General features: G+C 42.9%; 1 protein-coding gene across 1 annotated transcript in view; it reads right to left on the bottom strand.

The window, feature by feature from the left end:
• The window catches only part of MAP4 (microtubule associated protein 4), a 71,357-nt gene that overhangs the window by 1,320 nt on the left and 42,454 nt on the right, over nt 1-27,583 (bottom strand). The window contains exons 11-19 of the mRNA XM_062603933.1: nt 19,802-19,902; nt 18,679-18,891; nt 17,061-17,238; nt 13,307-13,366; nt 12,838-13,157; nt 10,437-10,565; nt 8,572-8,664; nt 3,233-3,314; nt 1,580-1,692 (exon numbers count right to left, since the gene is read on the bottom strand). Coding sequence (XP_062459917.1) covers nt 1,580-1,692; nt 3,233-3,314; nt 8,572-8,664; nt 10,437-10,565; nt 12,838-13,157; nt 13,307-13,366; nt 17,061-17,238; nt 18,679-18,891; nt 19,802-19,902 — 1,289 coding nt within the window. The remainder of the gene's footprint in view (nt 1-1,579; nt 1,693-3,232; nt 3,315-8,571; nt 8,665-10,436; nt 10,566-12,837; nt 13,158-13,306; nt 13,367-17,060; nt 17,239-18,678; nt 18,892-19,801; nt 19,903-27,583) is intronic.

The following is a 27,583-nucleotide window of genomic DNA, read 5'->3' as shown; positions in this document are numbered from 1 at the left end:
CTCCTGAGAGTAATGCAGACTTGCTTGGAAAGACACAACCAACACTGCAGGGCATGGCAAGCAGAGAGTATATTATGTTGGCCCATCCCCATTCCGGGAAGGAGCAACCCACCCAGACAGGGCATCCCCTCGCTGCCATGATCAGTACAGAGAAGTACAGTAGGAGGTGGCACCCTCCAGCCCAAAGGAGCTCTGCTCTGACCCCATGCTCTTTTCCCATAAAGCCTTATTCACAGGGAATAAGGCTGCTGCACTCTCCTAAGACTAAATGAGGCCCTCTCCCTGCATACCAGATAGTAACGCCACGGACTGATTCTGGACCTGCTTTACTCAACAAGCAGCAAAACCATCCCACCTTCCTTCTGAGGTTCCTTCTGATTCTGTGAGGACTGGACACTCCAGTGAACTGGAACAGGCATTGTGACAGAAAGCTCCCAATCTCTGTCAACAGAGCAGCAGCTTCTCTAGTTCCTTTCAGCTTTTCACTGAGCCCCATTTGCCAGGTTGAAGTTTATAAAAAGGACTGGAGATAGAAGAGTCCTGATGCACCCTCAGCAAATGTTCTGGCAGTCACCTCTTGCCTTGTTTTAATGGAGATGATTAAATGCGTCCTAAATGGACTTGTGAATTCTGCTGCATGAGCTGCTCTTTAGGACAGCAATTATTTCTTTCAAATTCACACAGCATTTAACACAATAGCTCAAGATGGCTGAATTCTGAACCCTTCCACAACACAAATGTGCTCAAACGAAACAATGCTGGGGCAACGGAGGGAACTCGGTGCTTAGGAGGGTATCCTTCTCCTCCCTCTGCCTATCCTGCTGGGAGCAAACACTAATTCAACTTTTAACAGTTCTGGTGCTGTTCACCAGATTGTTTTCTCCACTTCCAGAGCTGCCAGCCAATTCAGAAGCAGCAGTGCTTCATATAAACCCCCCAGCTGTTAGTGACTACCTAAAGAGAATCCCCAGCATTGCTCTGAACATCATGTGGCGTGACAGGTCAAGCCCACACATCCATCAGTTGGTCAGCCAAGCAGGGTAATTTCCCTCCCCTAAGCACAGATGTTGCATTGCTGTAATGAGACCTGCAATTTGTGCAGCCAAGGCTGGGGGCAGTTGATGTTCTCATGGGGAGAAGCACTGAATCACAGCAATGAAAGCACAACAATACTTTCTTATCCTTGCACAAAAGGTCTTCAGGCTGAAAAGTGCCCCTGAGATCTGCAAGGTGCTGTCTTCCCAGCTTTACTAGGGGTAAAAAAACAGGGAAAGGGTCACAAGCAGCCTCTCCGCTGGGCTTACAGCTTACAGAGTGATCCCTGCTTTCAGATTCTTAGAAGAAGGATGCAGATGGGCAGTAGAAGCTCTCTGAGTAACACCTTGCAGGAAGCCCACTCAGGTAAGCCACTGAGACAGTTCATAGCTCCTTTTCAGCTCATACTTACTCCTCGGGTTCACAACAGAGGCCACAGAAATAAGTGGATGGTTCTAAAAGGCTGGGGGTAGAGATGCTACAGGACAAGAACCACCACCAAATTTAAATCCTACCCTGACATGTGAGAGCTCACTGCACCCACCTTCACAGTTCCTCCTGCTGGCAAGTGTCCCACATTGTCCAAAGAACCCACTTTGGCTTGCGCCTTCTCCTTGAAGTTCAGCTTCTGGTTCTCAATTTTGACATCTCCTCCCCCTAGAACAAGATTGTGTAGGAGTGAGTTTATTAATGCCTCCAGAAAAGTCCCGCTGAGATCCATCCCCTTCCCAGCCCCCCACCAAGGAACGACTGGGTGGTTCCTTGTACTTTGGAGAGCCCTGAAGTTGCGCTCAGGTAAGGAACACCGCATATCCAGACGGACAGGCTGGGAGATAGCCTCAGGTCAACTGTCTCACTAGATGTGACTGCCCCAGCAGGGGCGTGAAATGCCACTTCCACTGGATCCCACACTGGTGGGATTCCAGCAACTAATACCTGCTGCCCACTCTTATCTGTGTCCCTTGCCAAAGTCCCTTCCAGCCCAAACCAGTCTGTGATTCTGTGGATAGACACTTCAGGTTCATCAGAATATGAAGGTCAGGAAAACACCTGTAGATTTCCATCAAGATTTTTCTAGATTTAGAATACTGCAGTTCCCATGAACAACTCAGACTGTAAGAGCAGTCCATATTGCAGCAGGTTTCTCAAAAAACACTCGGTATTGCTAAGCACAAATTTGCTTCCCAGTAACATCATCAAATACTCAGTCTTCAGCACTCTGGAAGCTTGGCATGGCCAACCATAGAAGCCAACTGATTCAGTCTAACAAAATCAGTTAAAATATCTGACAGCAGATGGATGGATTAGTCTGCTTTAATCAGCCTTGGACAAGAGCAGTTACTGTTGTGCAGAGCCTGTTATTACAGAGCCTTGAATAAACAGAGGTCACGTTTGTGGCACCACGTTCTCAAAGCCTTAGCACGTTTGGAGGCAGTGAACCGTGGTGCTCAATGTGTAAGGCTGAACTGCTTTCAACCTAACAGGCTGGCAGAAGGAGCGCAGGAAACTCCTAGGAGCAGACAAGCACAAGCTTGTAGCATTTGCTTCCAGCGCTGGTCAGTGCACTTTGTCCCTCATGCATGGACGTTTGACTGCCAGGAGTTCTCCTGTGCAGGTAACTGCCCTCAGATACAGACAAATGAGCAAAAATCAGTGAACTGACCATACTTTAGGATGCTACAAAGGTACAGTTCCAACAATCTGCCTATACGCACAGTACCTTGCCTCTGCTCCAGCTGAGTGGTGGGCTGGTCATTGTGGGGTTAGGAAACACGAGATTCACAGGAATTCACACAGAGTAATTGCTGTGTTCCCAGCGGGGAAGAAATAATTCCTGCACATTCATCCCATAATACATCATGAAAGAGCCCAAAGTGTTTTATGTAAGATAGGAGCTGCTACGGAACTGAAGGCTAAAAAGACCCTAGTATCTGCTCTGAAGAACTGGAGGGGAGTTACTTTATCCTTCCATAGCAAACCTATGTTCAGAGAGCCCCAAAGCCCTCTGTAAACAGATGAAGGTTTGGGCATTCTCCATTGATGAAACCACTAGGAATTACTAAAGCAGCTAGCCGCCTAGAAATACTCCCTGAGAGCAACAACCCCCTTCAATTATTTCAGTCAGAGTCCAGGACTATATTTAAGTGACATGTAATATCTACAGACAAATAGTGAAGAAATGGTATTTTTTTTTTACCTGGTTTATGCTTGATATTTGCTTTAGAGCCACACTTTGAGGACACTTTGGAAAGGTCAACTTTCTTGTTCTGGATCTGCACCTACAGAGAAAACAAAAAGAAACAACTCAACACAGGGAAGCATTTCCCAGGAATCGGGAAGCCAAAGGGCCATCTCAAACACCAGGTCACGCTTAGTGAACCTTTTCTACTGCATTATTGACTTCTCAGCCCCTGTGCCAAACACTACAGTCAGCTTTAGCATTATTTAAAGGCCTGTACCAGCCAGAAGTGCTTAATGTGAGCTAACAGAAATTAAGACCAGATAAAACTCACAGATAGACAGTAACTAGAAATGGCAGCCCTGAGTTCATGGCACATTCATGGAACATAAAAGCACTTGGGCCAAAAAAGCCAATCTCATTGCCATGTCCCCCAGACTGTTTCTTCCCAGCACTGGCTCTGCTCCTGAAGACACAGACCATTGCCAGGGTCCAGTCACCAGGACGGATGTCATCTTCCAGTTCACTCAGCCATGCTCTTCCTGTAGGGCCAGAGACATGCCACCAATTCCAACTTTTACTCTCCATCATCTTTAACATGCAGATGACCCATGTCCCATTGTCAGGCTGCTCACAGCCTCCTCACAGCGGTCTTTCCTCCCTGATGAGAACAGGACCCAGGAAGGAGCATCATGCCCAGATGGAACGAGCCACTCGAAGAAGCTCTCTTTCTCAAAGACAGAACACCAGAAGCTGGGAAAGCTATTCCCCAGTATTATTACCTTTAACCTCATTCTACCAGTGACTCGATACTGGCATGCACAGCCTTCAATTAGCAAAAAACAAACAATGTACAGTGATGCAGAAATCATGAGTCTCATGAAATCGTGAGACACGACTCAGTAAATGACCTTCTACTAAGTCAATGAGCCAAATATTCCACTGTGGTGTTTGTGGACATCAGTTTGAACTTGGGGAGAGGTGTCTTCTCTGTGGCAAGACAAAGGTGGAGTCAAAATGTCACAGATTTGATGTCTTTTTTGCCCCCCCCCCCAAATTCATCTCTGACACCTGGACCACATGTGTTGTACAGAGCCACATTTCTGACACCTTTAACATTCCTCCTGCAGCTCCAGGTGGATGAAAAACTCCTCTATTCCACAGTGAACTTCTTGCTGACTACCTGGAGAGCTTTCATTTCATACAAACATAGGATAATTACACCTGAAGGAACTTCCAGTCATCTGTTCTACCTTGCTGACCTTGTAACTTCCATGGGAAAGAGCTGGAGGGGTTTGGTAGTAATGTTAAGAGGTTCACCTCTCCCAGTGGTGCCAGCAACCACCAGCTGGCACCTCTGTGCACAGAAAGTTCTGCTACAGATCATCTTGCAGAGAAAATGAAAACCTTTCTTTCTGAATGTGACAAGAATTCATTCACTTACCCGCTACTCTAAAAGCTCATTGAGAATTACCATGATAATTTGCAATACATATTTCACAGGAAGCATGAATCCTCTGAGTACTTATGAAGATGGATGAGTCAAACCCCTGATGTCTTGTTTGCTCAGAATCAGTAGAACAGCACAGTTCAGCCTCCTGCTGTTCCATGTTTGTGTACCCTGACTCAGTGACACCAAACACTCCAAAAGGTGAGATCACAGCTACAAAATCTGATTTTCTTGGGGCTGCTAGTAAAGTGACTACAGCTTTTATAATAAGTATTTGTTTACTTGGAACTGGAATAAAACTAAATTTATTTCACAGAATGCATTTTAATACAACAATGTTTGCTATCAGCTAGGGCAGACATACCCACTTTTGACTCCTCAGGATTTCACCTGGAGATCCAAACAATTATACCTAAATGCAAGTGTATTTCTTGTAAGACTGCTAACATTAGTTGTTTTGGGTTTAAAAGCTTGGGCTTGCATTTGTAGAGCCAAATATTCAGACTCTGGTGCCAGAAATAAACTTTAGGTCTGAAAGCTTGATACAGAGGCTCAGATGGGAAGCGTGATCCTCATCTCCCTCTAGATTTTCTGTCTCTGACCATTTCCCAACCCATCTAAGCAGGTCAAGCAAAAGGGCAGAGAAACATATGTATGTTCCAAATCACCTTTTTATATCTTCAACAACATATATGTTACCTGTGCTTTGTAAAATCTACCTCTTTACATTTGCTTTCTTTAAAAAGAGAGGGGGAAAATACTAAAACAAAAAGCTTTTACCCAGGAAACCTAACAATATGTCAAGATATTTCTGGCAAATATAATGTGAGTAGGAACAGTATCTGCTGCTTTTGAACAAGTCCTGTTGGGTATCTTGAAGGGGAGAAGAAATTACCTCTGTGGATATTAGGCAAAATGGGTACCCAAACAGAGTGTACCACCTAGGAAACCATTTCACTGCGGTAGGATGTCCATTGCTACTATCAGAACAACCCTGAAGCTGAATCATAATTTGCTACTAACCACAGCTCTTGTCCACAGGACTCCTAAAATCTTTAACTGAAGCCACAGACTAGAACAATGGATTTTTCCAGACATCCCCATCAGCAGTGTATTTCAGGAATTAAACACTGGGAAGTATTCCATCAGAAGTGATCCCTGTAATTATTTGAACACGAAAACATCTTGAAAGAAGACACTAATGTTATGGTGCCCCAAAGGGAGCAAGCAGATAAAAAAGTGGAGAAAGTGCTTTTATAGGAGGCCAGACTGGTCACTGTGTCTTGTCTCCTCACACTGGTGCTGCCTGTTCTGGGCTTGGGGGCGTTGGAAGACTGAGAAATTCTGAAGCCGTTTTGGGGGCATTTGGAACTAAGAAATAATAAGCACTTTATTCCCAAAGTAAAAAGCTTATGTAGTTGAGCAAAGAGAAAAACTACAGTGATAAAAGGAGGGTGTGGAAGAAGAGAAAATGAAAGCAGGCACACTTGTCCCCTAGAGTTGGGAATGTCCCCAGGGCAGGACAGTAAAGAGGAAAGGATGGGTTTGGTGATTCACTGGAAGGAAGAATAGTTCACATGTGTAGTTCATCAAGCAAGAAAACATCCCCACATTGAAATCACATCTTTGTTGTGGAAAAAAAAAAAAAAAAAAAGAAAATATGCTTGACTTGTTGTCCACTAAAAGGCTATAAAAGGTAAGAGTGGCAAAATTAAAGCTGCTTGTAAAATACAGCTCTTTTGACTGCATGAGCAGTGAGGTTACAACAGCTGTTAACAGCAGAGCCAAAAGGACTTCTGCCACAAACCACATATTATGTACAAACAGTCTGTGTTCCAAACCTGGGTGACAAACCCAGATGGAATCTGCAGTAGGAACAGAAAGATACATAGCTAAAAAAATATTATGAGGGCACCTGATTGATGTGATGGTCTCACCATCAGTTTATCTTTCTATGGCACAGAGAATTCTCCTGCATGAGCATTTCTATGGGAAGGTCTATACACACGTGTATGCATTCCTGTAAGTGTTGGCTAAGTCATGGAAACACCAAATAAGATGGCAAATCCCACCACTGTAAGAATCCACAAACTGGAAGGGAAGGAGGGTATCAGGGATACATGCTCAGCAACTCTCAATGGGAAGTTAAGATTAGTTAAACGAACACTTCATGTGTGACTTCAACATCTGTCTTTTACCACCTTGGAAACCAGCCTGCAGGGAATGAGTTTGGCAAGTACCCAGAGCTGGTTGCCTCTTGCAAAGATTTATGGAAGATTTGGTCATGTAAACGTTCAGCCAGCTAGACAAATACACAGATATTTCATAAGGCAAGTGGCAGTTTGCAGCACAGGCAGGTTCTACGTAGCTTTTGCATCCGTTGAACCAGACATCAAACAGAATACACTGACTAAGTCAAAACAGCGTCTGGCCCCAGAAATTGAGTATTTGCAGGCAGTTTCATTGATGCTGGCTCTCAGTCACTGGGCACAGAGGAAGCCACACTGGTAATAGAGTTCAGTTTTGGTCCCCGCTATATAGCAAAGATACAGACAGACTGGAGAGGGTCCAGAGAAGAGCCACAAAGATCCAAGGCCTAGAAAACTATGCGAGCAAAGGCTGAGAGAACTGGGCTTGTTCAGCCTACAGAAAAAGCAGGTAAGGGGAGACCCTATCACCATGTCCCAGTATTTAAAGGGTAGATACAAAGATAACAGAGACTCACTCCCTTTTTACAAGGAGTTACATGGAAAAGAGGAGCGATGGGCACAAGTTACTTGCAGGGAGATTCGTACCAGACACTAGAGGAAAATGCTTCACAATGAGAACAATCAGCTGGAATAATCTGCCCAGGGAAGTGGTGGATTCCTCAGTGTTGGATACTGTTAAGATTTGGCTGGACAGGGTGTTGGGCCATTCAGTCTGGGTCATGCTTTGCCTAGAAAGATTCCACCAGATGATCTTTTGAGGTCCTTCCAACCTGTATTTTCATGATTCTATGAGATGCAATAGCTGAACCTGACTCCACAGGAACTTGGCATATTTAAACATCAATGGAAGAAGCTTTCTTGGGCTTAAGTACTTCACTGTCTTTTTGAAACCATCCAGTCTTTGTACTTCTGCAGACTACCCCCAGTACAAACAGCCTAGCATAGATCTGTTAAGGTAGTACAGATTTGCTCACAAGGAAACAAGCCTGCCAAACTATGTCATCTTTTCAAAAGCTATAGTGTATCTACGTATTTAACTGGGTTGGTTTTTCTAGACACTGTCAAAATATAATACCCGTAACCAAGTACAGAGACATTACACCATTGGCCTTCTATTTTAAAAAGCACAACCCTGCTGCCAGAGATACAGTGGCCTTTAGATTTAGAAGTTAACTGCAGCTCAAAAATTAAACCCCTGAGTCTTCTCCTCCTTTTTTCCCCAAAGTGTCCCTTCTTGCAAAACACGAAGTGAAATCAATCTGACTCAGGCCCTATTAGCCAGTGAAGAGTAACAGGCACTTCTAGGCCACAGTGGATTTCATCTGAAAAACCAGACATCTGAAACAGGTCAGAGGACTGATGAGGTGCCTCCATCGACTGCAGAGGGAACCCACAGCAAGCTAACTCCTGGGGTCAATGGTGTGCACGTCCTACATTTGGTGATGAATAAATAACACATAAAACACGAGATACAGGTCAGGTGTATGCGTAGCACTAAGAAACAAAACACACACATTCACCCTAGCATCCCATCGGGAAAAAATAAAGAATTCTCCAGCCTACATTAATTCCAGAAGCCCTGAAACTCTGCTACACCTTTCTGACTGAAACAAGAGCGTTCTTAAGACTGACATAAAAAAACATAGTACAAGAGAAGGAGTTAGTAGAAAGACAACTTGCCCAGAGCCCATACTTACATTCCCACCTCCAGGGACATGCTTAATATTGTCCTTGGAACCACACTTGGACTGAACATGGCTGTAGTTCGCTTTTTTGGAGACTATCTGGACCTGGAATGTTACAGAATGGAAAACAACACAAGGGAAGAGGACTGGTTAGAGTTGTCATATGGCAGGCTGGAGTGGATGCTCTAACATGATGGATAAACAAAGAGTTGTGTTAAACTCAATCCAACTTTAGTATTAGGTGTGAAAGCAACTGAGAAGGAGAGTGAGGAAAAACAAGTGAACGAAACAAGAGGCTGCACAGACAGTGTTAGTGCGAGAGCTTAAGCGCTTCTGTGAAGACCGCTTCTTCATATGATCTGTGGGTTAGCATCTCCAGGTAGGAGCCTGCCTGCCAGAAGGGCTGGGGCTGTCTCTGTCCCCTGCGAAGCTTCTCAGGAGCGCTCTGGTGAGACCTTTCTCAGAGGAGGGAGAGCCAGCTCAGCTACCTCCTTCCTCCATGGCTCCACCTCCAACAACACTATGAACTGCTCTGAGCCTTCTGAGCACTTCTGAACTGCACTTTACCTTCACTTGCCTGGACTGGCTCCAGTCTTGGGTAATGTCTTTCAAACCCTCTGGGCGGCAGATGAGAAACTACTCTTCTGATGAAAGTTGTCAAACCTTCACTTAAATTTTATCAGATGAATCTTATGTTAATTGCTTCTCCTTTAAATCAAAATTGTTCTGTTTCAAAGTACAAAAGGAGTATACTAAGTGAGCTTTTACCCACAAAGGTAGCAACTGAGTTAGAGTAAGAGGCCCATGTTTACAAAGGTTAGTTACAACACATGTTTAGTCTGGGCGTTATTTAACACAGCACAGAACGTGGTAGAAGCTGTATCCTACTTTTAAAAAGAGGTGATAAATTTGAAGCACAAAAGGAATCACCAGAACATTCTCACTTCAGCAGGTTTCAAAAAGCTCCTTAGCCAGTTCAGAAACACTGGATTCAGTGCAACAGCAGCTCTGAAAACGTACTAATGCAGTGGAAGTAGATAGTGGTTTCCTGACTTCTCTAGAGGCACAAGTTCCATCCATTCATCAACAGGCTCTGCCTGATAATATCTGAATTAAACGAGCACTGCAGGCACTCCCTCCTCATTCCTCATTCTCTCATGCTGAAATACCATGTCACACCAGCTTCAGAGTAACCCATCAGATGGTGGCCACCTAATGCATGGAGTTAAGGAGTCTTGATACAACTGGGTTGGAAATATTGCAGGAAAAATACTAAGCCTTTGTTAGTCTGCAATCGTAGAACAGGCACTGTTGAACTAAGGCTCGCTCTTCCTAGTTATAAACTAGTGCTGTGTATGAAGAACTGGTCAGAAAGGAAAGCTCTGACTCAAAATTCTTCCCTGTGAGGGTGGTGAGGCTCTGGCACAGGTTGCCCAGAGAAGCTGCAGCTGCCCCATCCCTGACAGTGTTCAGGGCCAGGCTGGATGGGGCTTGGAGCAACCTGGTCTGGTGGAAAGTGTCCCTGCCCATGGTAAGGGGTTGGAACTGGATGGGCTTTAAGGTCCGTTCCAACCCAAACCATTCTGATTCTATGATTCTACAAAAGTTAAGCCTATCTGTCTAAAAGTGAGAATGGAGGACACTGCTCTGAAAACATTTACACACAGCAGGCATGGAAAAGATACCTCTGACAGTGATCTCTGAATGTGTTTAACTGAGAACATTGTAGAGTTTACAAGAAAAAACTGGAAGAGTGTCTGTGCAAGGAACAGTGACACTGACAGAAGAAAGCAGAAGAGTTGAAGAGAAGGGAAAGTGACTCAAAATGGAAATGTTGTCCTTCATCTTCCACAGAGAAAAGTCTGAAATAAACTCACTTTCCCATTGGGCTGTTTTGGGGCACCCTCTTTTGATACGGTTGTTTTAGTAGTAGCCATTTTAGAGACCACATTGGGTTCAGACTTTCGTGCAGCAGCGGCTGATTCTGGCCTTTTCTCTATTTTCCCCTAGATGGAGACAAATGGATGATTTCAACCAGCAAAAGCAAAACTGTGGGCAGGAGAGTACAGGAACACAAGCTATCCAGATAAACTCAGTGGAGCAGATGACCCAGGAGAACTTCTCACATGCTGTAATTCTCAGGCAAAGTATAATCCTGTGCCCAGGAGCAATAAAAACTAAGGGGGTGGAAGGGAGGCAACATCACTCAGACACAGATTGAAACAGGCACCAGGGGTCACAAAGCAATAATTAAGCTCTCCATTTCTCAAAAAGCTTGTCGATGCCCTTCCTTGGCATCTCATTTCCCCAATAGTCACACTGGCAAGTCTTCAAGTGACCCCAGTCCATTATATTCTGCCAAAAAATTACAACAAATCCTTTAGTAACCCAACAGCAGTGCAGGACAACTCCTTCACAGGGAGGATGTTGTACAGATCTGAGAGGCAAACACACACCACTGGCTGATGTTCTTTGTCTTTGAGGTCTGAGAGCTCAGCTGGATACAGATACACTGTGCTTTCTTTTCTGATTTCACACCCCCACACTGATTTGACTCGGGCATTGAGATCAATTTCTGATACAGTTTTTAACTAATCAAATGCCAGTGGACCTACTAATCCAGCTAAGCAGAAAACTGAATGAAAACATCCAGGGTTTAGAAAAATTCAGCAACTACCTGAGAACATCCATTCTTCTACTCATCTAGATCCATGTAAGTGCAGCAGAACCTGCATTTCTTGGGGGGTGAGGGGGTGGGGTTTGTGTCAGTATAAATTCTGTATTTCACTAGCCTACCAGCAAAAGAACAGGAAACAAAAAAACCCTAGCACTTCTATGACATTTTCAGCTTCTAAAACCATCTCTGCATAAGTAGGACTACAAAAAGTACCATTTTCTTAAAAGTACAATTGTTGGGATTTAACAATTCCATTAAAACACTTAGAAAATAAAGTGTAGTACAATTAAATGTAAAAATAAATTCCCTTGAGCTGCCACAATAACCCTGTAAGCTAAGAAGCTCTGCAATCCTCAGAGCCACTAGCACAATTTGAAATAACAGAACAATCTTCTCTATTCTTTTTGAGCAGATGGCAGTAGGCTTTCTTAACTTCTGTTTGCTTTCAAGCTACACTATACAGTACAAGAAAGGGTCTCCCTCCTGCTTTTCAGCAGACTTTTTTGTCATTTATAGAAACTCCATTTTGAAGAGTGGAAGTTTCTGTCCTCTAAATGCCTAGGCTCTGAGGACTGTACTATGATACTCTTTAACTCCAAAGAATAAATCCATGCTATATTGATGCTGTCTGTGACATATACCACCACAGCCCAAGGATGCCCTTGACTTTAATGTGCCTGAGAGGAGATTAAGGCTCCCAGCATGAGCCATACTCTCTTGGCATGAGACTGAAGTTATTCATTATCACAGACCTGCAGCAGAGATAAGTGGGCAAATCTGTTCCACTCCGTGGAAATTAAAGCCCTCTGACTACGGGCAAGCTGCTAACATATTTGGTCAGGCAAAAATGAGTGTATCTGTTATATAATATCCAATAAAGGTTTTATGATTATGCGTATCCACAAAATAATTTAAACCCTCAGAAGAGAGATACTGGCATATCCCTAAACCTTTACCATTTACATGGTAGATATTCACAGTGAAAGTGTAATGTAAGACCCTTACTGGCTGAGAGCCTCAAGTACAATGTACATGCTTCTCCCTATAGATCATTCAACACCACCCTCTTCCTGCAGCCACCAGGGGTTATCCAAAAAGCCACACAGAGAGACGCATTTCATTTCAGCTTTAGGCCTGGCAAGTTGAATAGCTCCCCTGCTCTTAGACCTGGAAAAGGTGCTGTGGAACTTGCTCCTGAATCCAGATTTCCTGCATTAATCCACCTTGTGTACCATTCAGCAGATTCAAATCCTCTGTTCAGGCAAGGTTTTGGAATATAGACAAGATTTTGAGCTATCAATACCAACTAGTTCCTATGTCAGGAAGTACAACAGAAAAACAGAACCACAGAATTCTGAATTCCTGTACGTATGCCAGTAAACACCATGAAGGCTCTTAATTAAAGCGGATTCCTTCTGTACGCTACTATCACTGCTTTGTTAATGCCTTGTGCATAAACCAAGAACCCAAAGAGGAGCTCTGCAGAGCATAAATGAGAAGAGCAGTGAGGACACAGCCACCAAAATTAGCAAAGAGCACCCCTAATGCTTAAGAGCTACTGTTCCAACGCACATGTTGTTACCATGTTTGAAGAAACTCACCTTTCCTCCACCAGGCTGATGCTTAATGTTATCTGTTGATCCAATTTTGGAACGTACATTTTTCAGATCTGGAGCAGAAGCACTGCTGGTCGGGCGAGGTGGCTTGGAAACGCTGCTGGGTTTAGCTGGAACCTTAGCAGTTGTTTTTTTAGCATCTGCTGTTGTGGTAGAGGGTGTGGTGGGTTTGGTTGCAGCAGGCTTGGGTTTGGGACGACTGGTGGCTACTCCAGGTAAAGTAGGTGCGCTGGCGGAGGTGGTAGAAGTGGTGGTGCTGCTTTTTACTGCATTTCCAGTAGCACTCTTAGGGCGGCTCAAGTCTGCTGCAATGATCACAGCCATAGTTGGAGGGAAAGGGGAAAAAGATAGGTCAGAGGCCGTTTATACAAACTTCCTCAGAGTCCTAAAGATAGGACCAACACAGCCCCTAACAGGAGGATTTGATTTAGATGGGAACTGAACAGTTAGTTACCTGATGGTGACTTTGCAGTGGTCTTCTTGGCATCTGCAGGCTTTGCCTCAGTCTTGATGGCTGCCCAACACAAAACATACTTGTCAGTATTTCAAAGTGGAAGCCATTTTGCACAGATGAGACGCCTGGGGTCACACAGCTTCCCCTGAGGTTAGGGTCTCTCTGCAGCTCCTCACAGACCAATGGTCCTCTCTACTCACAGGCCCCATTTCAAACATAATGCTTGGAAGAAAGAATTAACTGCTTTCCTCAAACACCTGGCTGAGGTCCTCCTTGTAACAGCAAATCCCACTCATGCTTTCCAGTAAAAAGATCTATTTATCTAAAGAGTCATCACTCAGTGATGCCACACACCTGGGGTATGGCTTGCGCTTCACAGAATCCTAGGATCCCTGGTTGGAAGGGACCTCAAGGATGATCTAGTCCAACCTTTCTTGACAAAACGTGACCCAAGACTAGATGGCCCAACATCCTGCCCAGCCAAACAATAAAAGGGGATTTTTTAAATAATAAAATAATTTCTTTAAAATATTTTTTTTAGAATAACTTGCTGAATCAGACAGCAGTAAGACTATTTTAATCTCACTGCACTTCAATTTCTTTAAAAAAAAAACAAACAAGAAAAAAAACAAACAAACAACAAACCAACCCCCAAAACACAGCTCCTTTCTTTACCAAATAGCAAAAGCAGAACCCCAGTTGTCCTTCTATAACCTTGGTCCTATTGCTAGATCGGTTCTAACCCATGCCAATTTTTCTTGCACACAAGTTACTGCACATATTTTGGTCCCTATTATAATTGTATAAGACCAAAAATCAATCACTAAACTAAATTACGCCTTTGGGCAAACTGCAATGATCATGACCTGATTACATTTCACATAGGTAGAGGACAGTGCAAACCAGAAACACATCTGTATTTCTCAGAGCAGAAGAAAACTATACACAGAATTGATCAAGACAAAAAACACACACTGAAAAATGTAACTAGAACCTTATTTTAAGGAGCTCTTTGATAATTAAGTTGTAGCTTTTTACTATTAGTAATGAGCAACTCTGGCTAAAATCTGTTTCACTTCAGTAGCCAAAGAAACACAACGTTAAAAGCAAACAATAAATGGAAAAATCTGAGTTACAAATTATGAAACCCCCCGTCTTCTAATATTTAATTTTCATTAACAGTCTTAGATTTTTAGATAAATCCAAGTAGCTGTCAGGGTACTTTACGGAATACCAATATAGAATAGAGCAAGCGAAAGAGGCAGATACCTACAGGCCAAGTTAGCATGGATCACTCCATTCTGACTTTGCTAAAAGCATTCAATTAAACACCACAGATAAGATACTAGCTAATGAGATGAAACACATTTGGATAATTTAATAAGGCCTGGAGGATAGATATATAATTAATACCAAACACTTCAAAAAAGGTCCTGTCAAACCAACCTAATCTCATTCCTTGAGACCACAGTTTTAATTGGGAAAACTGTACGGCCGGAACAGACTTTGTTTTATGTAAAGGCAAGAGGACTAATACGTTACTTTAATATAGAGATGTCATTGCTACTCGTGTCAGTGGGGAGCCAAATACTGGAACATTTTTGTCCGTGTTATTAGCATGTGAGGTTGAAAACCTGGAGAATGATAAAGCTACTGGGAAAATGGTTAAAGACTGATCTTCTGATCTGAAAGACAGAGAGTTCATCCTGTACAAACATACAAGTAATTTTCACAAGGAGAGAAGGAAACTAAAAAGAAATATTTTAATTAAACAATAATAATAAAAAAAAAAAATCAAGCCTTACATAGTCCATGACACTCATTCATTAGAGAATGACTGACATATAATACCTAAAAAAGTGAAACCATATTATTTCAAAACAAATCACTATACACGTACTTTTGAGTAGTGAGAATGACTAAACATTTGAGCACACCATGACAAAGCGAGTATCTTTTGACACATGAAAAGCAAGAGCAGATGGCCTTCTGAGATCCCATCTTTAGCCAGAAACATAAAATCTGGCTTAATGCAGTGTCACGAGAAACTGTGCTCTGAAGAGATCCAGGTCTCCACCACTTCCATCTATGCATCTAGCTGAAGCTGCATATGTTCCACCTAAACTGAACTGTTTGGCTCATTGCAATTCCCCTTTAGACACCCCAACACTTCACCCTCTGTCACACCACTGCTTTCTCCTCATCCAAAATAAGGCTCCCTTCTTTTACCATTCATGACTCCTCTGTGTTTCCAGATTCAGACAAAGCAGCTTTAGCTCCTGACAGAGTTTCTCCAGCTGACCTCATCTCTCCCTCGCCCACCCAGTTCTCACTGTACTTTGGCAACATCCCACCACCCTTGCTGGTGCAGAAGCCTCTTCATCTGTACATCTTGCCGCTTGGAACACCCTTCCTGCCTCTCTGCATCATTGACTCCATCTCTTTTCAAATGTCATCAGAAAATGTGTCTTTGTTTACGCCTCAATTTTGGAAGGAAAATTAACCAAACTCATTAAAACATATTAAGCATTCTGGGCTACAGTTTGCCTAAAAGACCACACAATGTATTTTACAAGGATGTCCACAGGATCAGTGAAGATCCATGGCTTTTGGAAGGTGCAACACTTCCTCCACACTTGATTAATTATATCTTCCCCTAGAGCACAACGTATGGAATGTACATCTAGCCTGATATATTCCAACATAGTTAAAACGTTACTATTATTTTGGGAAAGATGGATTATGAATTCATGCTTTGGGACTCATAGAACAAAACAGCAATACATATTACTAGTTTTACATGTTTATTGGCAAATTTTGCCAATGAGGTCTAGTCATTGGAAAAGACTTGAGATTATTTAACTATATTTTAATCTGACATTAAATCTCTCAAGCTCCAGTGAAAACTACATTTTCAAGATGCTAATATGCTGCTGACGTTTCACACTGACTGTGTTAAACTCATGGGAAGTTCTCTCTTTTGGGGTGGGACACAGTTTTCTGATAAAGCTGATGGTGATTTCAGCTCCAAATTCTTTGTGCACTAGTAAAAAGCCTTCACTTCTGTTTAAACTTATTTGTTCTTCAGATGCACTAGCTTGAGTACTTCAAGTTCTCTTCTGCAGATTTGCTTTCCCCAAGTTTTAAATTGGTTTTAGTGCCTATTCTAACTGTTACTATGGCAAAATTTAGAGGTAATAGCATCCTTTTTCTTTAATCAATCCCATTCAGTAATTGTATTAACCCTGAATCACACAGAGCTGGTCCAAGTTGTCCTTGAAGATCACTCAGATTTGTTTTTGAAGAAGGAGGCCCTGAAGAGGCAAAAAATATCTGACCTATGGTCTCTGTGCCTTTGCACAGGATCTTGTCGTGTGTTGTATTAAAAGGATTGATGTTTCAGCTATCACTGAGTTTCAGGTCAACTCCTGACTGACAGGTAGGCTGGGCTACGCCTCTCAGAAGTACTGGTTAACAGGAGCTATGGCTTCTCAAAAATAGCTACATGTCAAGGTTGGGTTTTTTTTTCCTTCTTTTTTCTCCTTTTGAACTGAAGATCACAAGCTTGTTTACCAGAGACTAATTTTAATAAACTGACAAGGCCATGGGATGACCTAAACACAGGAAAAAGCAGTCAGCACCCTGGAATACGTGAGAAAGACATCACAGAGTGAACTAATGGTGCTACTCAAACAGAAACCTGCAGCTGGTTAGAAAGAAAGATCCCTCGAAGAAAAACCAAGACAATACTTACATGTTGGCCTCTTCGGTGGAGAAGTAGCAGTATTTTTCATAGCAGCAGTTGCAGCAACTGGTGATGCTGCCGTTGTCTTAGGAGCAACAGGGCTGCTCCTAACAGTAGTTTTAGAAGTGGCAGCTGTCGGAGGCTTTGAAAGTGAGGTCCGCTTATCTGTGGTCTTCGCATCTGCAGCCTGAAAACAAACAGGCTACATTAAAGGCAGTATTTCACTGACAGTACCTTCAAAGTGTTTGCCAACAAAAAGCCTGAAATAAATTGAAATTGTTTAAATTCTTAAATGCATAGGCTAGATGCTGCTGGAACAGTATAATGCAGACTAAAAAATATAATTAAGGCATGCAGAAGTGACTATATTCAATGCAGGTCACAGAGCACAAACCCCGCTGAGTGTCAGAATTCCCGTAATTTCAGAATTAACGTCTGGAGGCCATTTACAGATGTGAACAAGGTTCTGTTTTCAGAACAAAATGGAAAAGATCAGTCCACTAGCAATACTTTTGAGAGAGATTTCTTTCGTTCATGAGTAGAAATGCTTCCTAAGCGAAGGAGGCATTCACTAAAACACTATGAACTTACAAATTAAGTGTCTGTGGTTCATTCGTCAGTTGGAAAACTCTTTCATGTCTGTCCCTGGAAAGTCACCTGTTTGTAAACTGATTGATCTCTGGAGTATTAAAATACTGAGTTAATGTACAAAACCAAATGAGATGAGATTTTGACCTCATCAAAAAGGGATTCAAAATCCTGCAAAAACTTAAAATCAAAGACACTGGTTCACAGAAAAAAAAGTGCAGATTTATGCCTGTGCTGTCATACTCTTTTTGTTATTTTCATTTATTTAGTTTTAAAAGACACTCAAAAGCAGTTATTTAAGCTTTAATGTCTAGCAGAAATGCTAGAGCATGTAAACATCAACTGAAAGCTTCTGAAACATTTTCACATTCCCTTTCAATCTGAATTCTTTTTCTTTACAATATCACATGTTAATGTGGGGAATATTCAAGGGACATTTCCTGCTCTGAATATTACATGTTAAAGAGTAAACTTCATTAGCTTCAAGATGAAACACTAAGAACTGTTCACAAATCTGCTCTTATTGGAGAATTACAAATCTCCAATATTTCCTAAGCACGTTAAGTGTATTATCAGTTATCTTTGTACAGTTTTTATAATGACCAGACATCATAAAGAGACAATAAGTGGGAAATACTGAAATGTTCAAACTGATTCCCCCCCTCCATAATACAGAAGCTCTCCATTCAGTTTTCCCATGCTCTTGTCTGGATTTAAGAGTTATCCTATCTTTGTAGTGTATCTGTATTTAAAAAACCCTCCTCTTTTAGTAATGGGTAGAAATCACAAAATCAGAGTAGAGTGGGTTGGAAGGGACCTTAAAGCTCAATTAAATGCTTGGGACCCTATGCCATAAGTGGGTTAATGGAAGCTGATACTAATAACAGTGAGGCTTTCATAACACTGTGAATCACATTCCTGATCTTACCCTCCAATGATCAGCACTCCAATTATGTTTTGACTCTTTGGTAAGACAGCTGGTAATTTAACATGTAAATAAGTTCTCGGAGCTCCCACACAAAAGCAAGTAGTTTCTTACCTTTGGTTTAGTCTCTTTTGGAGCTAGGGTGGAGGGACGTGTAGTGCTGGTGGCTGGGCGTTTAGTAGTAGTGGCTGAAGTAGGACCTGCAGTAGGGCTTGTGGGTTTTTTGTTTAGGCCAGGCGTGGCAGAGGATGGCCCCTTGGGGCTGGTAGCGGACAGGGGCCTGGCTTTCGTTGCTGCAGGCTTTGTAGATGACGTGGATATGGCAGGCTTTGTGTTTTATCAAAAAGCAAAATCCAGTATAAAGACAAACAAAAAATACAACAAAAAAATAGCGCATTGTAAACCAAAACACTGAGCTGCAAGAACATAAAAAAGAAATTTTAAATCAAATAACAACAAAAAAAAGTTTAGCTTTCTGTTTTCTGAGTGTAACAAAGACCAAATGAAGCAGCAGAAGAGGCTGCCTTCAGGGCCCAAGGAGGTTTTGCCATTCAATTCAAAGCGAACAGGATTTATTTCAGCAACATCTAAAGCAACAGAAGGAATCACTGGTAAAGCTGGGATTAGTAATCGGTTGTTCTGGCATCTAGTCCTACGTGCAATACACAGGACACTGCTTTCCAATTACATGCACACAGGGATTGCAAGCTCTAAATCCTCATCTGATCAACTGTAGTGGTCAAACATCCGCTGCCTTTGAGGGGACCCAGAACCCTTTCCCCCTACCAGCGCTCTAAGAATCTGGAATTAGATTTTGCTGAATGCTGCAAGCAGGTATTACTCATGTTTCATAAACAGCCCTAAAATAAGAGAACATCAGATGCTGAGCAGCATCTCTGTATGCTAACTGTAATGCAAACAAATGTGTAGTAAACAACTAGGAGAGTACCAGTGTAGCAGAAGCATTGCCATACATGTTTACTACTTCTACACCACCAATACCAACCAAAGCATTAATTTAAACAAAGCTTACCACACATTTACTAAATCCCCTCTCAGTCACATTTACTACAGGCTTAGTTGTTTGCAACTTCATAACTGGATGTCTTTGTTCCAGGAAAACAGTTCGCAAATGGCAGCTCAGAAAACAGAACTCGTGTTGCCACAGCTTAAGAAGCAGAAAAGCCAGCAAAAATAAAAGCCATGGAAACAAAGATGTTGAATGTGAAACACCTACCTTTGTCTTCTTCTCAGGGCTGGGAGGAAGCTCTTTGTTGGGAGGTGCTGTGATATCATTCCCTGTCACAGCTTCAACTGGTTTGGTCTCTTCTAATTTTGCTGGGGATAGGGAAAAGTAAAGGAAGGGAGACTTTGTAAGTTTGAGCCTTTTTCTTTTATTTACCATGGGTTTTTTTTTTAGTTTACTGTTATTCAAGACAGTAGCAGGAGGAGACAGACCTGAGACAGGTACAGGTTGGCTGTTTCTGGAAAATTTTCCCCAAGCCAGAATACCTACAGGAAGAAAGAGTTTCCCTGTAACAGGTTAGGTTCATCCACATACCATTAGCATCCAATTTCTCATATTCCAGCGAGAAAAGACAGCAGATGAAGGAAACCTCTGGTTTTATTAAAATAGCAAACTTTCCCAGCTTTCAAGTTATTAAAATAAATCATTGGAAAATTAATGGTGAAGTTCTGAACTCCTCCAGGTTTTACACTATGTCTTATTCTGATGTAGGGCACTGTTTTCAAGCTCTCCCTACTGTTATGGCTTTTTCTTCTTGTCCTTTCTTCTGTCCCTGTGTTGCAGCTCTCCATGAGCAGAGGGAATTACCCAGCAGCCAGAGGGAGTCTGACTGCTAACAGGAAAGGTCACACAGGAAAGGACCACAAATGTGGATCATACTGACCCTTGTTAGTGTAGAAACCATTGTGTTATGCTGCTGTATGCGGTGTTTCAGAGAGCAAAGCTTAGATTCAGGCACAAGATTTGTCAGGTTTTCACAGTGATTGTTCATTTTTGTCACTGCCACCAGAGGTTGTCATGCTGAACGGGGACAGGGAACACACAGACTGGACTGGGAGCAGCCCTGAGGAGAAGGACTTGGGGGTGCTGGTCCAGAAGAAGCTCCCCATAACCAGCAGCGTGCACTTGCAGCCCAGAAACCAATCACGTCCTGGGCTGCACCACCTGTGGCGTGACCAGCAGGCTGAGGGAGGGCATTCTCCCCTTCTACTCTGCTCTTATGAAACCTCCCTTGCAATCCCAACATAAGTACATGGAGCTGTTGGAGCGAGTCCAGAGGAGGCCATCAAGATGTGATTCTCTGAACAGTAGCACAGTAGCCACAAAGACTTCCTCAGCTCCTTTTACAAAAATATGTCCAGTCGCAAGCAGGATAACTACTGCCTTCCAAACCAACCATACAACAAAACATCAATTCAGAAGCAGATTCACCAAGTTTTCTCCTTAAACCTTATAAACCCTTCAGTAGAATTGCCACACTGCTTTGTGCCATGAGACAGGCAAGAGACAATTTCCCTATAAATAGCTTTTAAAACACTAATTCTCAGTGGTGTTGCTGTACAGCTGCACTGCTATGAGCTGCCTCCTGCAGCAAGTCCAGTAGCATCTGAATTTTATGACTGATATGGTGCAAATAACCCATCACAAATCTATCCCTTGTCGTCTTGGGATTAAAATAAAGCGTTATCTGTGTTGGGTGTTTCTTTGTATAACAACACAACAGATTATAATGCTGCGGCGCACAGTAAGGGCCCACGAGACAATAGTGTAACAATTCCAACAGTAAAAAGGTTGTTCTCCACGTCTTTTGAAAACTACTATTTGTATTCCACGTTTTCTTGCCCGTCAGCCTTGAAGGAAGCATCTCAGAGGACAGTTCAGTTCTGGTACAAATGCCCAGTTGAAACAAGCAGAATAAAATAAAATCATGCCCTCTGCCTGCCCCAGCGATGCTCAACAGCAGGATGGTTTTCTTCTTGTTATTTCTTTTTCTGAATCCAGGACAAGCCTAGAATCCTTTTTACCCATTGCAATAACCTCTTCCTAGCGATTTAGCTTCCAAGTCATATTAAGCGTTTGGCAACATAGCATTTAGTGTGCATACAAAAAAAGACTGTCCAGACATTGGTTTTAGTGCAAAATTCTGAAGAATCAGTCATATTCACCTAGAAAGCCCATTTTTCTGCAGCTAATCTGTATTTGGTCCTCTGTACCAGTTTTCTCCAGTGCATTTCAATAAACCTTTATATTCTCCCTGATTTAACTTGCTCAATTTATCTACAGCAATACCAGAAACAGCAATTGTTGCTGATGGTTCCCGTTTCTGAAGAACTGTCTGTTCACTCACTGCTCTCTGCTCCTTGGACCGGCTTTATTTTGAATCCTACCAGCCTGAAATCTCTCAGACATCAAGGTGACTTTCCATCCGTTAGAAGCTACCCTTCCTGTTCTGCCTGTTGTTGTTTTTTCAGCTAATTCAGCAGCAACATTAAACCTTTTGCTTGATGCCGGTATCACATAGTATCCACGCAGCAATGTGAATCTGTCTGCTCAGGAAGCCTGAGGTGGCCCGCTCCAAAAAATTCAGCTTCCAAAATTTCAGGATTTAAACTCCAGCAGCTTCCATACTTATGAACTAATGACAACAATAATTTAATGTCATTTCAGCACCAAGCTGTGTGGTGTGGTTGACATGCTGGAGGGAAGGAATGCCATCCAGAGGGACCTGGACAGGCTGGAGAGGTGGAACAGTGTGAACCTCATGAAATTCAACAAGGCCACAGGCAAGGTCCTGCATCTGGGTCAGAGCAATCCCACTGCTATGGGGGCAGGCTGAGAGAGCTGGGGTCATTCAGCCTGGAGAAGAGAAGGCTTCAGGGAGAACATAGAGCAGCCTCCAGTGCCTAAAGGGGTTCATAAGAAAGGTGGAGAGGGGTTTTTGACAAGGGCAGGTAGGGACAGGACAAGGGGGAATGGCTTTAAACTGACAGAGGGGAGATTAAGATGAGATGTGAGGAAGTTCTTCCCTGTGAGGGTGGTGAGGTCCTGGCACAGGTTGCCCAGAGAATCTGTGGCTGCCCCATCCCTGGCAGTGTTCAAGGCCAGGCTGGACAGGGCCTGGAGCAACCTGGTCTGGTGGAAGGTGTCCCTGCCCTTGGCAGGGGGCTGGAACTGGATAAGCTTTAAGATCCCATCCAACCCAAACCATTCCAGGGCTCTATGATTCATGTTACTTAATTAAATACTGGCTACTACAGAAGAAATTTGAAGTGAATAAGTTCAACACCCAAAATTATCAGAGCACATACAGGTTCTACAAAACAATTTTAGGTTTTTTTTTAAATGTAAACCAGAAATGTAGCACGAGCAAGCTGATGGGGCTACACTGCAGGAGAGCACACATACAGGTTAAGAAATCTGTATCTGTAAATAATAATAATGATCAACCCAGGGGAGCTGGGTGGGAATTTGCCTACTCCAGGGGCCACAGGACCATAATTCAGATTCCACCTCTCATGGCCTCTGATATACCCAGGGTCCACAACCCTGAGCACAACCCAAAGGGATTGCAGAAGAATAATTTCGTTTTGTGCTGCCTCAATGTGAATAACAACCCAATGTGCTCATCAGTACATTTGCTTTCATTCATCGTTTAATTATGAGGGCACTGTCTCCTATACAGAGCAGAGACCTGCCTGGGAAGATTTCCGAGTTACAGGGAATATTAGGAACAGCTGCCAAATCTTCATCAAATTTGTTCATTAGTCTGCAAGAATTATTTAAGAGACTTTTCAGTTTGCTTGTTTCTCCAAGCATGCTGACAAACCTCTGAAAGATATTTCAAAGATGTTTTGTTGGGAGCTCTAGCAGGGGCTGCTACTCTGCCTGGAACAGGGCTCCTCCTCCAGCTGCCCTGCTCCTCATGGTGTTCGCTGATGGAGAAAATTCAGCTCAGCTGAGTCAGCACTTGAAACTGAATGACTCCCAGGGGAAAGGGGCTTGAAGGAGAGAGGAAGGACATTCCAATCTGGCATTTTCCATGGATAAACTCGAAGATCAGGTTCTTTCTCCCTGTTGCACTGTGTTGCCTGGTACACCCATCCTCATCCTCAGCTTACCATTCATTACCCATCAAGTACGTTCTTAATAGTGGAAACCAAACTTTTTTGTACGTGTCAGCTCACAATGTTGTGAGGCACTACTGCTTCATGACTTCCAAGAGGCGTGGAAGAAATTACTCATACCTTTAGCACACCAAACAAATGACTCCCCAATAATAACTAAATCCACAAACCACAAACTCCAGAATTTGTCTGAGGTTTTACAGACATCATTTATGAAAGAGAAACTTGATAGGTAGTGATTACGTCTCCTTTAACAGCAATACCAAGCATCTTTCAGACCCACTCCAGCCAGCAGACGATGGTCAGGATTCCAGATGTGCTGTGAGGAGGAAGGACTCCCTTGGGCAGCCCAGCACTTCTCACATGAACAGTGAGCTTCCGTTACCCCGTATTTGTAACACCTAACTGCCTCTAGATGATTTTAAACAAAACACGCTAGTTCTGAGAAAAACAGTAATGACAACTATCCTGTGTATCAAAGATAATGGCAGTGTTTTCCTTGACCAAGTTCTCATCTGTCAGAGGAGTCTGACACTGCTGTGCGCAGGGTTGCTATCAGACAAGTGCCTTCTCATATAAAGATCTGCTCCAGTTCAGTGAAATTCACTGAAAAACCCCACTCCACAGAGTAAGCCCTCTTGCTGGCTGAAGCCTGAGGTGACTCCCCACCCTGCCCATGCTCAGTGGCCATCTCCCAGTTCTACCCAGGCTGCACCAATACCATCAGCTGCCTTCAAGCCACCTCCTCCAGGCTCCTGTGCAGGTGGAGCTGAACAAACCAAGACCTACATAAGTTGTAGGTGGCGGAAACCAACCTTTGTTACTTAACGTTTAGTTACTTGGTCCTCTACCGACTCCACATAGCTGTGCCTGAGCACTCACCACTGTGGTGCTAGCTTAGCCAGCCAAGCCCTCTTCAATGGCAGTTGCCAAGTTGTAGTAACACACAGCCAAGACCACTCACAGAAGCCACAGCACTGAAACTACGGTTGGTAAAGGCACACAAGAGCCAACAAATCAAAAAGCATATTTTTAAAGTAAATTTGTCAGCAGAAACTAGGTATTTGCCATTGCTGGAGCAAGGACCTAGCAAACAAGACCACACGGTGCTCAGATAAAATTGATGTCCAAAGGAACAAGAGTCCTAATAAATAAGCAGTGGTGATTTTTCAAGATAAATAGTAAAAATGAGATTATCTGTGCCACAGGTGACACCCAAAAAGAAATAAGCTTCGGCTTCTTGTGATAAAGGGAACGACATTCTTCCTACCCATCTTAAAAGGTATGGAAAATGTAACTCTTACATTTGCCTTGCACAAGCAGAGTGAGACAAAAAAGAAAAACACTAATGAGGAAATTCATAATTCTGCCCCCAAGAGCCAAGTTTAAACACTGTGATGCAAATAAAGCATGTGGGGCCATCTCCGCAGCCATGGAGTAGGCATGTTCTCCTGAAAGGCAATTCATCCTGATTTGCAGGTATTAGCAGCCACTCATAAGTTATTTACACAACAGCCCTGGTGTCTGAGGAGGCTCTTAACATATTTTAGCCATAATCTCTTCTGTGCATTCTGCCACTCTCTTAGTGGTTACTAGCAGCAGGTGAGTTACCATTAAAAGAAATGTAATGTGATATAAAGCAGTCAAAGTAGATGATGCAACAGTTTTAAGAATACCTCTTGCCCCAAAAGAACAGACTGTAGAATATCTACCTTATCAAACATATAAAAGATCAAAATTAATGTTTAAATAACTATTATTTACTTAAAAAAAACCTACTTCTGTATCTGAAGAGTGAGTCTCTCTCCGAGGCTTCCCATGTGGCACCAACACAGCTCAACAGAACAACTTCCTAAGGAACCTTCAAGCCCAACTTACAACTACTTCAGACCCAACCCATTTCATCGCATCCACAGAAAACTTTCATCCACTAAACCAAAAGCTTTGATGTCAAAATTTTCCTCTGGTCATCCTTCCCCTAGGGAGACTTGTTCATTAGAAGGCGAGTAAGGGAGCAGTTCCCTTTCATATCACAAGGATGTCCGGAATCTCCTTCCAAATGAATAAAAATGGGAACAGAGAGTTTTGTTGATTTTAAGCTCTGCTGTCTGAAAACTGCAGATGTCTTTTGAAAATGACCAAGGAATGAGACAAACAAAACTCAAGTGTTTTGATGGCGCTTTGCTGATGCTAAGTGGGGCTCTTCCTCGAAAGTGGAGAAAAAGCTGCTGAAGTCTGTTTGAAAACAGAAGAGCTGGGCAATAGGAAACAAGAAAAGCTCTGGTGAGGCTCCCCTGTAGTCCTGCATCCAGCTCTGGGGCCCCTCAACATAAGGACATGAAGCCGTTGGAGCGAGTTCAGAAGAAGCTACAAAAACACTCCAAGGGCTGAACCACCTCTAACTAACATAAAAAAGAAGACAGCAAACCTTGTAAATATTGAAAACTAAGACAATGTTTCATGCTTCTACCAGTGAACACATTACTCAAAATGCAATTATACCTATTGTGCAGGGTTATCGTGAGAATTCAGCAACCTGCCTGTATGGATATACTGAAGTGGTCAAGTGACATGGGATCACAGAGCAATGAAGGGCTCAAGGGGACCTTGGAGGTCACCGACACAACCTGCCACTCAAAGCATGTCCCAGCAGATCAGGCTGCCTGAAGTCATGGCCAGTGTAATTTCCAGATATTAGGAAAACCTTCCTCAGCGTGAGAGAGGTCAAACATGGGAAAAGTCCCAAAGAGACTGAGGGATCTCCATCCATGGAGACATTCGGACCTGGAAGGAACACACATGGCCCAAGAGCAACCTGATTTACTTACACATGGTTTTGAGTTGGGGGTTAAACCAGAGACCTCCAGAGCTCTGCTCCAGTCTGTGTGACTGTATTACAGCTATGCAGTGGAGGATGCCCACATGGTACACCATTAATCATATGGCTTTTTGAAGCCAAGTCCCAATTAGGAATAACTACATACAGTTTTCCTAACCATAAGCACAAAAAAACTCACCCCACTCTCCTCTCAAAACCATTCTCTCACCATCCTGTGACCTGCAGCCTAGGGACCACCTGCTCACTTGTCTGACAGCTTTTTAGCCCATGTAATCATTTAACATTAGAACAGTAGAACAATGTAGGTTGAAGGGCTGTCTGGAGGTCATTTAACCCAATCCCCAACTTAAATTGTATCAGATTGTTTGGGGTTTTTTCAGCCGTATTCTGAGCATCTCCGAGGATGAAATTCCATAGACTGAGGCTTCTCCTACAATATTTGATTAGTCTCCTGAGGGGGGGAGGAGGAAGGGATGAAGGAGGAATCACAATTCACAAATTCCTGGCACAACATGTTTTACAGCTTCACTGTAAATTGCTCACAGGTCACCCAGCATCGTTTGCTCTCATCTGCTGCTGCTATTTTCGTTTGATGACCCATATTCCGATACTGGAAAAACCAAACAGTCTTCTCTTGCACAACTTTCATGTCATTGACGACTTTATAGACAGTAATCACAACCATCTCCCTCTCCAAGTCCTCTTTCTTCAAAGCTAAAGAGTCTTGGCTCATTTGGCCATTCCCCAGATGAATTTCTCTAATATGATGCCTTTACTTACAATATTTTTAATTCAATTACAACCTTTATGAGGCAGAGGACAACATGCAGATTTACCCACCGTATTCAGAAGAAAGTGCATCACGGGTGTATAAATTGATATATTTTTTTCCTAGTTTATTCTCCCTTTCTGAACTCCAAGAATTCCATTTGCTGAAGTAAAGCCACACAAAAGCATCCTTATGACATTCACATCCTATAACATCCTTACAACAATGGCATTATTGCTCCTCATCTGAAAAGAGAAACA

Source organism: Pezoporus occidentalis, unplaced genomic scaffold (assembly GCF_034315485.1).
Source record: "Pezoporus occidentalis ecotype Australia unplaced genomic scaffold, CSIRO_AGI_Poc_V1 ctg82, whole genome shotgun sequence".
Lineage (NCBI taxonomy): Eukaryota > Metazoa > Chordata > Aves > Psittaciformes > Psittacidae > Pezoporus > Pezoporus occidentalis.
This window is presented reverse-complemented; position numbering and strand designations above follow the sequence as displayed.